Here is an 18,174-nt window from a genome sequence, read left to right as displayed (position 1 = left end):
AAAAACAACTTAACATGATTTTTGGGATAAATTTAGCACGCATTCTCAACAATAACCTCACCTAGAATGGTGCAAAGACTTAAAAGGTGTGTGGCATCCTAAATTCTCCACTTGCAATGACAGCTAGTAAAACCAGCTGGCTTCTTTATGGGTAAGAGAGATACAACTAGCTAGTGATTCAAATGGATGTTCTCACACCCTGAGGAGTTAATGATTAAAACTTTACTGAGCAAGTTGGAGGGAACAGGTTTTTGCGTTTGCCAGTAAGAAAACCTGAGAAAGCCTTTAACTGTTTAGCCAAGACGGCTATAGCTGTCAGTTCTGAAAAGACACTAATTCCTCAATTCCACTTGTAATCCAGAGTATGAGGTAGGGCAGATGCTGGTAGGAGACAACCAAATTGCTGAGCAAGTAGAAAAAAAGTAATCTATTTAGCCACATAAAGGCACCCAATTCAGACTGTCTTGTTCTATTTTGTTGCTTACTCATTATCAAGCCAGTACCAAGCAGTCTAAACTTATTTTTGTACGGAATAATAAAATAAAAAAATTAAGATCAATTCCAATCAGTATACAGTCCCAAACCACCTCCACTACTTCAGAATGATCCTTTGAGACAAATGCCTCAGTCTCTCAGCAACTCGAACATTGCAGAAGTGATGAGAAGACTGCCAAAATAAAAACACAGTGGTGTACTGTCCTAACCCCTTCATAACGATTGAGTGTATTAGGCTCCATAAAGAAATTCTCTTCAAGTCTATTCCTTCTTACAAGACTGAAGTGCTTTCAAATGCACAGATCATGTTTGTGCTTTATAAAAATACTAAGGCATTTTAAAGTAAATTTTGGTAAACTTTTGCTCACAATGAGAATGGTGGCAATGCTGAATGGAGAGCTACATCCTGCACAAAACTGATTTAACAAATCGGCTGCAGCTGGCTGCATGGAGCCTTAGCATAAGGCATGCATATACTCTGTCCAAAATATCTACCACAAGCACTGGTAAGAGTTAACCTATACATTGTTATTGATATTCTATTGCTGTAGCAGATTGGAGATATCTTTTTGCAAGTATTTAGGGGAAAATGTGAGAATACAATTCCTAAATCTGGCAACATAAGAGACAACAGGACAGAGAAGCTGATTTGCTAGGAAAAAGAAAATTCTTTGCAAAAGGCTACATCACCAGGAGCAGCAGAAACCTTTACAGAGCCTTTTCAAGAAAAACCAAGAGTTGGCTCAGCACACATGCCAGTACAGGGCATCTCCTGGACCAGCTAGAAAAGAAAACACTAGCCCATTGGAACTTGCACTGAACTGAATGTCTTATTTAAGGATGCAAAAGAACATTTTATTTACTTCATCAGCTGAAAGGTTCCTACGCTTTCAACAAGTGTACAATACTGCTCAATTTAAGGAAAAACCCCTAAACCCTACAAGTTTGAGTCTGCTTATAATGTAGCTATTCAGAATGCAAGGTCCACTCCAGTATCACATTTAAAAAAATCTATTCTTTGTGCCACAATTTCAGTCTTTACTATGTTCAAATTCCATCGCAGATAATAATCACATGTGCCATTTTTATTCTTTTCTCATCTTTTACTGAGGGTTTTTTTGGGTTTGTCTTTTTTTTTTTTTTTTAAACAACATCAAAGCTTTCTTGCTGATCATTTCAAGATTACTCGTAAGCTCTGACAGATTAAGCTGCCTCTGTTTAAAGATGCTATTTTGCAGAGGAATGCATTGCACCTTTCTTTGGTGGGATTCTGGGAAAAGCATCAGAATGCCTTGTTTCCCTCTTCGCATTCTGACTTCTTCTCATCAACACCTCCATTCACAGTTTAAAATAATGCTGTGAATTACCTATTAACTGGCAGGGCTAAGGAGCATATGTATGTGCTGTCCTGCCATCTCACATCTGACAGATGGCAGAGCAGACAGTGGGAGGCAGTATCAAACTGTATCAGCTAAATCTGCAAGACTTACATCATATTCCCATGAAGGAAAAGTCATCCTGATGCTCTATTTTTCTTCAAGATATTCTTTCATTTCAGCAATTGAGATGTAGGTCTGATACAGTCTGAGACTGGTATATCAGAGTAACTACTCTTTCAGAAAATTAAAAACAAAAGCTAAAATATCTTTATGTTCCCCTTTTTTAAAAGCACGGACATCAAGAAACTAACCACCTCCAACCACTGTTTAAAAAAAATGCGGTGATGATTTACAATAATCAAAGGTCTTCTGAGCAAACAAACCCAGGAAGACTAGACCTGAAATTTAAAACTTGTTAAGGTTGTTCAGCAAATGGAAGAATAATCAGTCTTTGCTAGATGAGAAAGTCTCAGGCTCTCGCTATAAAGAAGAAAAGGCAGGTCATGCAAGGTGTTAGGTACAATGTTTTATATTTTTTATTTTTGAGAATATCAAATGGAAAGAGTTAAAACCCAAAATCAGAATAATTTGTTCCATGAGCGACGGAGCCAACGAAGCCTGATTTGATCTGTTTTGTGTTTTATATCCTCGACCAACAGAACACAAAACCGTTCAAATCAAGATGCAGCATCTCTCAGTGAAGGCACAAACCTGAAAATCTCCTGTCTATTAAGTCACTGAAATTTGGGAAAGTTTACAATGAATTAATATCAGCGAGACCTTTATCTTTCTGTCAAAAGGCTTCTTCCTAACTTTTAAGTCTTTTAACCAAACAGAAAAGACACAAGCTGCAAAGCCTAACTACCTCTAAGGCCAATTTCCCACAGAAGTACTAAGTGAACATAGCATAATTTAAACATATCCCCTCCCCAGCTCCCCCCGCTCCCACAAGCCCCCCTCAATTTTATGAAATGTAAACCTTTATGAAACTTGGGCTAGCATGTCAAAATTCTCTCTGTGCTGTTAGCACTGACTATACTTGAATCCAAAGGACATAACTTAGGAGGACAGGATAACAAGAAAGAAAAGCAAACAATCTGCCTTTTACCGCTTCACAGATATGTTTGCTGTAATGGTAGTTATGGACCCTGCTTTTCTGGTGGCCCATTTTGTATAACGCTGGAGAATATTTTCCAGCAAGTATCAAAGATATCGTTACACATTTTCTCCTCCCTTCTGCTGAGCAGCCTGGGTGAAGCCTGACATGAACGGCTCTGAACGACAAGCTATATGATCTCAAAGTCTGCGCTGTCTATATTCATGTGAATAAAGCCACCCTAATAGCTAAATAGAGCCACAAGTAAATGTACACTTCTATTCACAGCAACATCTCTTACTGTAGACCAGAGTAAAAAAAAAAAAAAAAAAAAAGAAAAAAGAGACACATCTGCAAAACTCCCAAAACAAAACAAAAAAATCAGCCTCCCATGCATATAACTATGTAATTTAGTTAAAAGTTGCAGTGAAAACCACTTCAGTTGCTAAATAAAATTATATCTGTTCCTATATATTATCAATTCAGAAGGGTAGTATTAGCCTATGTGCTTCACAAAAATCCTGATTTATCATCCCCAAGCGCTACTTCATCATCATCACCACGAAGAAAATTATTCTGGGAGCTAGAGAAATAAGCAAGCCGTATTTATACATGCTTTTGATCTACTTCTTTCTCAGAACGCTACAACCCTGGACCCCCCACATCCAGTACTGCCCCAGCCTCCTCTCAGCTCTCCTCAATACCCTCCGGCTGGCTAGCTGGGGAAGTGAATATCCCTACTGATGTTCACTTTCACAGTCCCTCTTAAAACAGATACAATCCAGGTATTGCCCACCCTTCCCTGAGGTGGAAAGTGGCATTCATTTGGGTCTGCATTCTACATAGCTAGCACTTCTCACAACTTTCTACAAAACTGCCTCTGACAAACTAGCGTACAACAGAACATGCTCAAAAAGCCCTGTTTTCTTCAAAAGCCAAGCTAAAAAAACCGCAAACCATGTATTATTTTCTAAATAAGAATCTGCAACAGATCCTTTTGATGAAAAAACCTAAATTTATAATTTGCAAGATTTATTCAGACGTTTGACTATATGTCCCATAGTTTTGAAAAGAGGTACGTTCCTGCTCTGAGGTTAATCAATCCAACCTTATATACCTGAGAAATGGAACTTGTTATACAAGCGTTTAACAAAAAACATTTCATTTCCCATCACATCTTTGCTTAGAAATGTAAAAAGAACGTGAAGGACATTCAGCTGCCTTTTTGAGGAAGGAAGGGAAGAAACCCTTGCATCCGCTCTAGAGAATAACATCAAATCCATTTTAGAAATTAATTCCTCTCATATCTTTTGAAAAGGAGACTTATGCTTAACATTAAATAATTGAACTAAGCCACTAGATGAATATAATACAGCTTAAAGACAAGACCTTACTATACATTACCCCAGGACACTAGAAGCGAAAAAATAAGGGTGAGGGGTAGGGTGGGTGGACATGACACGAGCACTAGAATTATAAAGAATAAAGAAGAACCAGATGATAAGTTAAACGCTTCTCTTGACAGAGAGAAAGAATATTTGAAGCTACTAAAAAGAAAACATATTATTTTATTATTATTAAACAGGTAACTTGTGAAATTCATGGCCCTAAGTGTTTGGCCTAAATAATACGTTAACAAAACCAAACAAAAATTGACACACCCAGATATATATTCATGTCTATCTATATATACTCATATGTAAATGAGTAACCTCCAGGTTATGAACAGAATGGCACAGTAAAGTCCTAATTCTTACACCAACTACCAACTCCACAAACTTCCCAAACCAAGAACCACTCTCAAATCTGAGTATTTCTTGATCACTCTCCTAATTTTACTGAAAACACTGTTTCTTATTAATATAATTCAGTGGCAGTAGCAGCACACAACTTATCGATGTCTCTTCTAAGAGTCTTGAAGTACACAAAGACATTAGATTTATTTTTCGTTAAAATCCACACAATCAACTCAAATCTACTGCTAGAACTTAGCAAAAGTACACCTCAATCTACATATATATGCCTAGAAGAAGCTGAAAATACTACTGCAGGAGTAATACAGTTGTTTCAGAACAGATGACCAAAAGAAAGTTGTTCCATAAAAGCAGCCTAAAAGAATAGTTATCTGAATTTAACCTCAAAACACTGGGCCAGGTGCCTTCATTGACAGTGTCTATTGCAGTGCTGTATCAGTCCCATGCAAGGAAATCCCGTACCCTTTGGAACCTTGCACATAAAACACATTTTAAATTCACTGAAAGAATTGTCGAACAGATGCTGCGTGCTCCCAGCAATTAAGATAGTAGCAAAATTCTGTGCCAAGATTTATTAAACTGACCGAAGCACAGACTTTACTACCACTGGTTGCATCTGAAAGTGAATAAAATACATAGTCTCCTCAGACAAATGTATTCTGGCCGTAACAGTTTGATGGAGGAAGATAATGCAGGGACATAAGGCAGAATTATGAAACTATGTGCAGTTAGGACTTCTTACACAGAGCAAACACTAGTGTCTGAAATAGATATTCCAGAACTCATCATGAACTCCATTTTACATAAACGAACTCTCAGCAAGCTTATTCTCTTTCATAACTCCCCTTTAATCAGTGTCAAGTATTCCAAAACAAGCAATCAATTAGCAAAAACCAGAGATATAAATAAGCTATCAAGACATGGGAAAAGCCATGATCCCACAACTCCTCATTAACCATCCCCAACACCTTCTGTACATGTTTGACATCTAGAGTTATATGTAATCCTCACATACGCAGAAGTTCTCATGAAAAGAACTTCTGTATCAGTAAACACTGCTGATTTAGATAACAAGCAATCTTCAGAATAAGCAACATCTTTCATACTATAAATCCTTAGAATCTTTGAAGAAGCTTCAAAGTCTCTGATTTGCAGGAGGACCTCAAAATTTGACTGAGTTCATATTTATGTTAAAGATATGCTGTTTTCTTATCCTCCTGAAAATTCACCCCGAGTTACAAAGTCTTGGGAAAAACCATCATGTCACACACGCGATCAAGAGTTTCTTGCAGGCTTAGTAGTTGGCTGTTTCAAAAGATGCTTTCTGTTCTGTGTATTGCAGAAAACAGCCACAAGAACCGAGACAGCAGAAACAACGCAGGTGTTGAACAGTTCATGTAGCTTGTTCCAGCCAGAACCCTCATCTGCCATCCTGTGTACTAGATAACGTCTGACTCTTATTCTCACCTCTGAATACAGAATAAAATCAGATTTTCAGGTTTGCAATTTACATGCTTTTTTAACAGCTAAATGCATTTAACTTTCCTCCCTATTTTCATAAACACCTAATAAAAAAAAAAAAAACACAAAGATTTGTGGGGGAGAAAAGGCAATGCTTTTTTTTTTTTAATACTAGATTTCATTTTTACCAACTTAAACCATAATTTACTTCTGCTTCGTGTACGTTTCTAGTTACTATCTTATGAAGAAGAGGAATTAACACTGGCAACAGGATTTAAAAGCACTGTTATATTACCTTTTTGCAGATGTGCAAACATAGCTGATTTTTTTTTTTTTTGACGATTTTGGTAAGATTTCTTAAGATAAATTAATACAGCCAAAGAAGCAACTGTTAATTAAAAAAAATTCAAAATATTTCTCATTGTTAAATCACTTACCATATGTACTACTTCAGGGTAAATAGGTTCTGTAATCACATTGCGATTGTGTGTGATATATTCTACCATTTCACTTAAAGCTGCTCGTTTTACTTCCTTCCACTTTAGGTCACTTAGTGGATCAGAAACAAAGTCAAAAAGTACACAACATTGTCGTAACTTCTGGATAAAAAGTTTTTCTTGATCAGCAGGAGGAACATCTGAAAAGTGAAAATAATTGGTTATAAATTATATTGTAGTGGACTTTACTCTTTTCCCCATTTGATTTCCCGAGATGCAGGCATAGCAATCTTTAAGACCACAAGCGAATCTTTCTGAATCTTCAAACAACTTTCAGGAATATAACGGTCCAGAGTATGAACCCCAGTAAAATACACTGTATATGACAGGATGATTTAACAGAATTGCAACAGTGATGCATACTTGCCTTTGCCAGAAATAGGTACGAGATGGAAAAAATACATACTTGAAAAAAATGTCTCAAGGAATTCCCCAAACAGCTCAGTGTACAAAAATATTATGACACGTTTGTAGAAATACCCTGGTTTTAGTATTAGAGATAAATGGGTGGATCCTCAGTTTTGGCACTAGGTTTAAGCCAGAGCCACTTTTTAAACCCAGGAACTGCCACCTCACACAATCCATTTTTATGTCAAGTGCCTCCTCCAACGCAGTAACCACATTTAGGCACAGAACAACTATTAAAGGTTTTTTTTAAACTTCCAATTAACACAAGAAATATTTAAAGAAACTGGAGCAACGCACTTAGGATCTTCAACTATTTGGTCTATTGTTAACACTGTTTTGAAATTTTGTTTCATGTATAGGAGTGTTAGGCTTGCATTATCAACCTAAGCACTTGCAGGAGTCCCTTTGGTTACCTGTGGCCAGCACTGCAAAATTAAACACTGGCTGCCTAGAAAAGACTATACTTAAATCACCAAGATGAATACAAAATATGAAAAAAATTAACAGTAAATTTTAAAATAAATTTAGTAAATACCTCAATCTGATATTTACTCATTGTTTATCATCACTCAGATGCAGCTGATAAGAAACTATTTTGATGTCTCCTGTGATACCTATTCAAACTATTTCACAGGCTTCAGAATATCCTGAGACCAGACTCCCTCATCTTCAGTAACAAATAAAAAAAAAGAGAGAATATTTGTACACGTGTAGAGTGTACTATTTTGGTAACACTCTGTAATTCATTGTCTATATAACTGTTATTCACTTAACCTTATGAGACAAAGGTTGCCTTGCCTACACAGTCTTTGTGCAGTGGTATTTTTATTGTTTGACAAGGATACCTAGGTTGTCATAAAAATTTAGTTTTTACCTCCCAATTTTCGCTTCCTGTGCTTTACCCCCTAATCCTCCCTGCTGATCCTCCACAATTAAATATTTAGCACTTGCATGTATGGTGAAATTAGACTGCACAGTTCAAACTTCATACACAGAATCAATAAGCAAGTAAGCCAGCACTAGTTTTGCCATCAGTATTTTCCAAAATAATGAATCTTCAAAAAAATTAAAAAAAAATATACTTACATTGACATAAACCCACCAATTATAATTTGAAACTAAAGTAAGCCTTAATATAGATGTAGAAGTTTAAGTTTAGGTTACTGTTAAGAACAAACTAACAGAACAAACTAACACTAGACTGCTGTTTATAAACATTCACATGTTGACAAATTAAAATACCTCCTATGGCTAACATTTCAACAGTTATAAAAAACAAGTTATGCCTTTTAAATCCTACAGAGCTTTAGCCTTAATGCCACAAGCAGTTAAGATGACTAATGTATGTGAAATTACAGATCATTATACACAGCAAAAACTTTCAGGATCAGGACCCTAACTTTTAATGCTTAGGAAATACTAAAGTAACTGGACAAAGGTAAAGACAGTAGCACCATATTTTGACTGCAGCAAAAATTCATGTCCAACTACAATGGCCACATAACTACAGCACTAAGCTTAAGACAAGAAATGTGAACACAGCATAGAAAGCCTGTGTAAATTAGCACCATAAGACATTATGTTTCAGTATAATGGCTTTTTTATTGTTAGATATGAACTGCTAAGACATAAATAGCGTAATAAATAACCGAGTAAGACTAGACTGCCTTTGTAAATATTTCTGCAGTTTGCTCCCACTTCTTCCAATTGATGACTTTTCTTTTTCCTTAGAGTGTCATAAAATGCTAAAATTTTCTTAAACACAAGCAGCAAGAGCTACCATCAAACAAAGTATTTCAAGTGGTACTACTGAATATAAGCACGCAGAACCTAATACATAAATACACTGTCTAATAAACTGAACGTCTGACAGATATCTACAGTCCGGTTGATTAGTTAAATACAAGGAGTTGCTCTCCTTTAAGTGCTTGAAAAGCTTAAGATAACAAAAGCTGGAGTAGTTCCTCCCTCCCCAAGAGAACTTGTTTTCAGAAGTACTTCTGTTATAATAACCTTAGAGGACATATTTGGTTTAAAATGGCCGGCAATCTTTTTTTTACATTATGTACACTGAATTGCTCTGAAGACTAATTCCAGAAAAAAAACCCCTGTAAAGTAATAGCCCTGAAGAACATAGAGAATAAAAATGTAGTGTGCACAAAAGAAACCATAACCAGTTACAGACTTCAGTGTCACCAACACACCTCAGATAGTGAAGACTTCAAGAACTAGAAAGAAGATGCACAGTGACACGTGTCCCTAAACAGAACGACAACTTTCTGGCAAATAAAACAAAATTCCTGTTGAGTGTTGTGTATAAAATGAAGGTAGTTGAAGCCACACAATTTTTTTTATCTGAATACACACACTTTTGTCTATTTAGATTAAAAACTATAGCGATGAATAATTTCTCCTGGAAAAAGAAAAAGAGTATTTAATCAAGTAGTTTGCATACTGAGAGCCAGCCAAATTCATGACCTGAATGTAGAAAGTCTCAGATGTACAAAGTGATTGGAGTGGTTACTTTTTCCCAATTAACTGTAAAACGGAAAGTGGTTCAACCTGAACCGTAACAATACAATTTCACTTAGGGATACTCTGCTATGAATGGTATACTCCACAAAATCCAACGCCTAAATAGAGACTATAATCATACAAGCAGTGGACATACAATTACAGTGATTTACAGTACACTAACCTGAAAGGAGAGGAAGCATTAAAGCTGTAATTACTACTAATCTCGGAAGTTAAAGACTGAGGACTAAGAGGGTCAAGAAACACCCTCACAGGGCAAGCCACCTCCATTGCTGTTTATTTTGAAGTGGCTTAACTATTTTAAGTACCTCAGTCATCCCTGTTATTCTAGCAGAGTGAGATGTTCTTTATAGAGACTGAGAACCTCACATATTTCTAAGGAACTGTGTTTTGTTTGAGTTTCTTTCCCCCTGTAGGTCTGTTCATCCATAGCTTTCAAATGTATGGACCTCAAAACAAGATCATCCCTACTTCTAAGATTTGAAAGGACGATTTCAGTATAACAAAAAATAGAAGGTGGGTAAGAAGCTGACTTGAGTAGACCGTAATTTTTGCACAGAGAATGTATGCACACCTGCAGAGCAACTCTGAGATGCTCCGAGAAGTCATTTCTCCTCAGCCACATGCCAGGGACTATCTGGTTAGTTCTTTCAGTTAACTGCCTGATTACTTCTACATCACATTGCACTTCAATTAAGCTATAACCCTGACTTCCAGTTCCCCACGTAGTTAACTGACAGATTCGAAGAGGGTGCTACTAAGTGAAGGTTTCCATAATTGAGCAACTCTGGTGCTCCATTCCCCAACAACCATGGGAGGGCCATGGTTATCCAGAAGCTACTCCTTACAATTATTCCAAACCTGACATTTGGAGCTATTCACTGAGCAATGTTTTTAAGAAAACAAACCAAACGCCACCACGCTACCCCCCCCAAAACCAAATCAAACCAAAATAAAGACACATCCCCTCCATTTGCTAGCCACTATTTACATCATTTTCACAGAATTTGTTTCTAAACAGTAGCACTAGTATAATCTTAAGACTCTTTATTCAATCCAAACGCTTATCCCTATCAGTAATCATACTTTAAATGAGTACCATTTCTGGTCTTCTACTGGAACAGGAGCACAGTTTTTCAGAATCATAAAGAATTTCAGTGTTACATTTGGATTGGATGTCCAGCAATTCCTGACACAGATTTACACTAGTATTGTAATGGCATATTTTATGCCTAAATCTGCATTATTCATCCTACTGTCCTTTTTGTAAGATAGAAAAATACACTAGAAAAAGTATCAAAAGAGGTAGGTACTACAATAGTATAGTAAGCCTCTGGGCCTGAGGGATCAGCTTTTTGTCTCGCTCAGGTTTTTCAGAGTTTCCTTCCTTCCAGTCCCAGGATAACTTAGATAACTTCCACAAAAGACACACTTAAAGAGATGCAAGCTCTACCCCTTCTATTTTAAAGGTATTGATACAGTAGTAGCTAATCAGCTTAAAATCTTCAACCTCATCTTAAGACTGTGGCATTGCCACATAAACTTCCCCATGAGTATAAAATATGTTTCCTTCCACTGTATAATTGATACCAGCTGTGCTTTTATTATCAGACTAACTATACAAACATCTCACTCTGTGAAAGGCAGCACTTTCAGTCCATATCTCAGTTTGGGGATACGGAAACTGAAAGGAAAGAACAGTTACTCAGCTACTGCCTGCCTTAGCAAAACACAGATAATCAGTTGTAAAAGCTAAAATTTAAACAGTCGACTTTGTATGAAAACTGATTCCTTGGAAGGTTTGGGTATGTCTTCAGCCGTTCTTACCGCGAATTAAAGGTAAACGAGCTCACTGCAAATGAACTGTTCACACTGTTAACTGTCCGCCCTCCGTCCTTGCTTGCTTCTCAGCAAGGATGTGGCATCATTCTGCACCCAGAAGCTACCAACAGACTGTAACACCCTGAGAAACCACCATGGTTTTTTTAAGGTACAGCATAGCTAAAGAACTAAAACATAGATCTCAAAACATATTTCAAAACAATCAAGATTTTTTTTTTCTGCCTTCATATTAAAACAAATTTTGATTGGCTTAAGAAAATTCAAAATAGAAAAAGTAAAAATAAACAAGAAAATACTGAAGTTCAGTTTTTAAGCGCATGAACATATGTTCAATATTGTATGACACATGAATATTTTTGCATTGTAAGACTGTAAAGAACTTACTGTTCTCTGGTTAACATTTTTTATGTTCCTTCAAATCTAAAAATTAGATTTTTAGGTTTGTATTGTAATTGTGTCATCACTGGGCATTGGTGATTGATCCATCCTCTATCTTTTTCACAGAAGCCCATTTTTCTCTGACAATGGTGTAATTTAATAGTTGCTGACTGGAGGACAAAAGGCAAGGCAGGGTAAGTAGGTGACCCAGAGATGTCACACAAAACAGCTGTTTCCTAGTACAAACTGGAACTGAAATAAAGCTAGAAGTTTAAAGTTTTTAGGTTATGTTCTGACAGGAAGAACAGTTGATACAACTTGTACCACAAAACACAATTTGTCATCAGTAAAACTCACTACGTTACATCATTTTGAAAGCAGAAAACAAGAGATGTGGTTGATAATTCACAGAAAATACATACAGAAGATAAAATTCATCTCAGTTGTGTGAGCACTTTCTTCCTCATATATAAAAGCTCAGCAGAGGTACCACTTTTGCTGGGCTGACAGCTCCCCATTTCATTAAAAGAAAAATAGCTCTTTTTTCTTTAAAACTTTCAAATACCCATAGCTACCAATAAGACTATGTACACACACATCCCAGTAAAAAAAAAATTCCTCTAATTCCAAATGTGCAGCTAGATTTTTTTTTCATACAGAAACACACTCAGAGGTTTAAGTCAAAGAATATACAGACCACCACACTGAGAAGCAGCATGAGCAAAAACAAGGTCATAGAAAAAAAGACTAACTAAAAATCACATGCTAAAAGTAACCACTTCGTTAAGACAAAAGTTCAAGCATGTAAGGTGACTCCTGCTTTCAAGGAGATGAACGTGTCTGCAAACCTACTGCAGGGCTAGGGTTTTTAATGATATGGAAAAAACAACATTTAACTGTCAACTAGCATGCTACCCAGAACATATCATCAAGTATATTGATAGCATGGTCCCTTCTGCTGGTCAAAAGCAAGTACTTAGTGTATTTCAAATTTGATGTCCATTAAACTAGCAGCATTAAAGCTTTAGTGAAGCTTTGGAATTTGCACTATATAGTTGTATTTCAACAAGGGGAGTTCAGTATCTCACAATGTTTTCTTAGACATTTCAGTTGGCAGTACCATGGCAGCATTTTTTCAAAGAATAAGCACAATTCAGTATCTTGAGTAAGAAAAATGGAAACTGCCAGACATGAAGGCAGAGGGACTGAAAAGAATGGGACAAACGGCATAATCTGTCAAAACAGGGATTTCCCAGAATCAGCACTTTTTCCAGAACTAGCAATGAAGTCCATAAAAAGAGAAGAATATAAGACAATCACAGAAAACTAGAAAGAAGATTACAAAAGCTTGTCTAACATTTGATAAAACATTATTTTGAAATGGTTAAATTGCTATCCTAATCCAAAGCAAGAAATACTTTTCCAGGTTACAGAACTTAGTTTTTACTGCATTTCTATTATTTGACAAACTCATTACAGTTTTCACTGATTTTATTGAAATCACGATGACAATAATTAAGACTACTTAGAGATGACACTCTCCCAGTTAACGGTATTCTATTCTAATACACGATACTGGAAATGAGGGGGTGGCATGGGGAAGAAATCTTCCAATTCATGCATGGAAAAGTTTAATTAAAGCTATAACTCCTAGCAGCACTTAAAAAAACCCTTGAGGAGTAGAAGAAAGAACTATGATTATATACAATATGCAATATATTTTATACTATAACTAGCAACCCTGGGAGTGGGAGTTTGGCTGCAGATAACTCAAAGCAGGCAAGATATTGTTGTATGCAACCCTTGGACTAGAAAATACATAAAACATACTGCTGTGTATGTTGTTTCATTTGGAACATTATTGATCTTGTAGAAGCATTTCTTTGCCAAAAGAAACGCTTAAAACAAGAAAGATGACCACAGCGGCCAAAGCCACAGGAACACTCATGGAAAAAGAGTGCTTGTATTAGACTCAAGAGAGCAAGATATATAAACATTTTAAGTGGCATAGAAGAGGAACAAGCTTCCGCTCTTTATCTCACTATTGAAGATAAAGGGATGCGCATGTAAGCGGTGTAAAGATGTAAGGAATGGCAGCTTACTCCAAAAGAACTGAGCTGTAAGTATAAGGTCCTTCTCTAATTACCACGCATTATACCAGTAACCATTCCTATAAAGTAGTTCTCAACAGTGCTTTTTTTTTTTTTTTAAAACACTTAACACATTTCCTGTCAGAAAAAGGACACTGAAGATTAGATGGACTTTCAATCTGAACTACAACAAAGCTCACAATTGCCAAACAACTCCCGATGAAAAAATAACTCCTGATAATTAAAAATATTTCACAGGTATTTAGGATTACAAGAAAACAATAATCCAACCAGCTACTATCACAGTAAAGTTGTTTTGTTCAAGGCCAGCTGGAAGGTGAGCTGGGAATGGTAGATGGATGCACAAGGAGAGTTCCCAATCTCAAGCAGGACTGACCCTTGCCTGCACCAGCTGCCTTTAGGCGCACTGTGATGCTCAGTAGCAGTCCAGGCATTCAGGAGAGGGGGGACATGAGAACCTGCTGTAATTACGGGCTATGTCCACTCCTTTGCTTCAAGGAACTGAGCTGCTGCCAGAAACACCTTTTGGCTGTTCTTCAGATAACAGAAATTTGTAACTGGAAATAAAAGCTGCTTTTCCCTTCCCCTGCATTTGGAGAAATTGCGCTGTTCTTAACTGCTGCTAGTTCACATTTGGTAATACACCTGAGAAAGACTGGCACCCAAAACTGCTTCCCTATATATAGATAGAAAATAAGGTTTAAAAACAATGCTTAAAATCATATATATGTAGCACATTTTCTACCTAAAATTCAAAAACAAGCTGAATTTTACTTTATTTTCAAGTAGTTAAAATTTTTGGACATTCAGGTACTCTGGTAGTTTTATTTAAAGAAGTTTTATTTCCAGAAAAAAAGTCCTGGTTAATAGTGAACATTCAAGCTTTATTTTTTCCCATAAAGCAATAGCACTGATATTGCTTCTATCCTGACCTGCAGTCTGGATCTGGCCATAACTCCACTTAAGATAAAAAAAAAAGTTATTTCACCTGTGACAGCTTGCATATGAAACTAGTCTTAATCATGATAGAGAAGTGGGGACGGGGGAGGCAGGAGCAAGATGTTGGAATTTATTAAGTACAAAGGTACACAGCATTTAAAATTTTTGGTTTCTACTTAAAGAAATCTCTTGGCTTAATTTTCATTCAAATGAGTGGCTTTTCATTGGATTATGAGACTTTTAAAGCAATACAGCCTACCATTTAATGAAAAAAAAGGGGGGGGGGGGCGCCTATTAGAATTAAATGAGCCATTACCAGACTAATTAAACAGCAACACCAAAAAAAACCCCCACCACCCAAAAACCCCCACAGTTTAAGAGAGTCTGAAAGGAATGAGAAGCACATGTTTTGTCAGTCCTGGGGTGAAGCTCAAAACAGGCACCTCACAACACTAATCCCCTCTGAAAGCTGCAGCCCAGTGCTGAGGGCTATTGCTGGTGGCTGCTATCTCCTAACTACAAGATTAAAGTGTGGTTTTGATGATAGCGAAACTAAGTAATGACATTTAACTGTCAAAGATGTAAGACAGAAGATTTTAAGGACTGACTGGTAATGAAGTAGGAAAAAAAAGCCTGCTGTCGTTTTATACTGTTTGGCGTAGGTTTTACACGCTAAACAACCTGAGGCACTGAAATTACTTCCAATAACATCTTTTCCAGGTGTACATCACAAGTCTAATGATGATAAAAGTAGATCAACGGTGATTAATCTGTGCACCTAATTACTTAATGATTTTTCAGAAGTGGACCAACACCACCCTGCACTGAAGCTCCTGCTTTACAGAGACTTATTAGAAATAAACTATTTTCTTAGAAGCCATATGAAATTTTTAAAATACCTTGAGAAAATATTTGTAATAACATCTAAGAGAAATAAGGATTTTCGGGCTACATTAAAATGTTTAAAAATAGAAAGTGAAGAGCAAAAGTGATAACTGTATAAATACTTGAAAGGCAATGTACCATAAAGAGGAAAACAGGAATACTTGTACAGGAAATGACAAGTGAAACAAGCTGAAATGGGCTTCAGCTAATGAAATAAAAATTCCACCTGAAAATTAGGGAGAAAAATGACAGGGAGGATAATCAAATAGACAATGGAAGAAAAAGCTGTCTTAACAAGGGAAGAGAGAAACCAAACAGATAAAGAACTCTCAGAAGAGCTTTCTGGCATACATACAGTTAATATGACAGCAAAACTCATTTTTAAACACAAAAAAGCACTTAATAGAAACCTAAGAGAAAAATCCTCAATTTCCTAACCATTACAGTGTTCTTGAATCCAGTCTCATGGCATAAACCCTAACTTATTACACAACATCTTCAACTGCATTTGAAAACGTTAAAATTGTTTTTAAATATATATAACAGCATCTCTGAAAAAAAGAAGCACTACCGTGGTGGGACCAGACTTCAGTTACATTACAGAACATAATTTAAGTGCATGGTGTAATTCAGAAGAAGATTTATATTGAGTAAATTGAAGAAACCCATGAACCACTGAATAAAACACTGCCACTTTGGACGCCTGGTTGAAGTACGTACCAGCTAATCAAGCCTAACCATCTGCTCTAAGCAGAAGTGCTGTTTCCTGAAACACACCCAAACTCCACACACCAACCTATAATTCTAGTCAGATAGTGCTCACTGAGTAACTTGCCAGTCAATGTTACCTGTCACACACCTACAATAAGCATAATTCAAGGAACAATCAAGGGCCAAAATGTAAAATAACTTGGTTACTCCCCCAGAGCTATCAGCCTGCTTCCTCCTCTCCTCACTCCCTGTACGTGTGCTAAACCCTGTAGGTTGCTGCCTGCTTTCTACTGGATGCTTCTGAATGACAAAATAGGTGAATTTAATGATGACATTTAGAATAATTATTAACAGATATCACAATGTGCTGGTTTTGGCTGTGCTCTGTAGTGATTAGTGATGTTTAGCCTGGGAGGTTTGTTATCAAAACACTGACCTTGAGCTTAACCTGGTATTTGGGCTCTGTACTGAAGCCATTACCGTACTTCAGGTACCAACATCAATTAATAATTATACTTCTTCCTCCAAGAGGTTTTTTGTCTAGGAAATTCAGAATGGCACTTTCACAACCACCTTCTGTGATGTCTCCTCCCTTGTTACAGTAACTTCTCAGTATCTTGAACATCCTTGGGTAGTTAAAATACTTCATACTCCATTGGTATTTCTTAGAAGTATTGCTTCATTTTTGTGTAAGGTTAACAAGCAATTTACGAATATGACCCAGGCTCTATGAGAGTACGGCCATGGGTGACACAGCACGTGGCAGAATATGGGTCTACTATCTAGAGATATGTTATCTAGAGAACTTCTCACCTCCAATGGTCTGGAACTTCACTCCTGAATGACTACAGGATCCTGGTGAAGAGACAGAATGTTTGGGAAAAAAAATAAAAAATGCTGTAGCTATTCCAAAGAGGCACAACTTACCACACTGTGCTGGTCCCTGGCCAGTATCTACTAAACACTGCTTGATATTATGTAGCACCCTCTGGGAGAAGAGAGGGAAAATATCAAAGGTGGAAAGCTGCTGTGTGGTATCCTGCACGAGAAGTCACAGAAACTGATGAAGGACAAGCTGAATCAAGTCAGTTTGCAGAGGTGAAAGATAGCCAGCTGGCTTTAAATATTGATGAATGAGAAAAATGGCCAGTACTTTATCTCTACACTGACTCATGGATGGTGGCAAATGCTCTGTGGGGGTGGCTACAGCAATGGAAGCAGACCAACTGGCAGTGCAGTGGTAAACCCATCTGTGTCGCTGAACTATACGGCAAGATACTGCTGCTCGGGCAGAGAACCTGGTTGTAAAAGTACATCACGTAGATGCTCACATACCCAAGAGTTGTGCCACTGAAGAACACTGAAACAATGAGCAGGTGGACCAGGTTGCTAGAATTGAAGTGGCTTAGGTGGATCTGTGATTGGGAAGATAAGGGTGAGCTATTTATAGCTCGATGGGCCCATGACACATCAGACATTCAGGAAGGGATGCAACACACAAATGGGCTTGTGATCGAGGGGTGGACTTGACTATTGATGCCATTGCACAGATTATCCATGAATGTCAAACGTGTGCCATAAACAAACTAAGCAGTTAACGCCTTTTTAGTATAGAAGACGGTGACCAGTGACAACTGGCGTTCCTCAGGGGTCAGTACTGGGACCAGTGCTATTTAACATCTG

General features: G+C 37.1%; 1 protein-coding gene across 4 annotated transcripts in view; it reads right to left on the bottom strand.

The window, feature by feature from the left end:
* PPP2R5C (protein phosphatase 2 regulatory subunit B'gamma) overlaps window positions 1–18,174 on the bottom strand; it is an 86,254-nt gene that overhangs the window by 26,129 nt on the left and 41,951 nt on the right. For all 4 annotated transcript variants that reach the window (XM_063332999.1, XM_063333001.1, XM_063333003.1 and 1 more), the window contains one exon: window positions 6,623–6,822. In XM_063332999.1, coding sequence (XP_063189069.1) covers window positions 6,623–6,822 — 200 coding nt within the window. The remainder of the gene's footprint in view (window positions 1–6,622; window positions 6,823–18,174) is intronic.

This window comes from Chroicocephalus ridibundus, chromosome 4 (assembly GCF_963924245.1).
Source record: "Chroicocephalus ridibundus chromosome 4, bChrRid1.1, whole genome shotgun sequence".
NCBI lineage: Eukaryota > Metazoa > Chordata > Aves > Charadriiformes > Laridae > Chroicocephalus > Chroicocephalus ridibundus.
The sequence above is the reverse complement of the archived record's forward strand: the minus strand, read 5'-3'. Positions and strand labels throughout refer to the sequence as shown.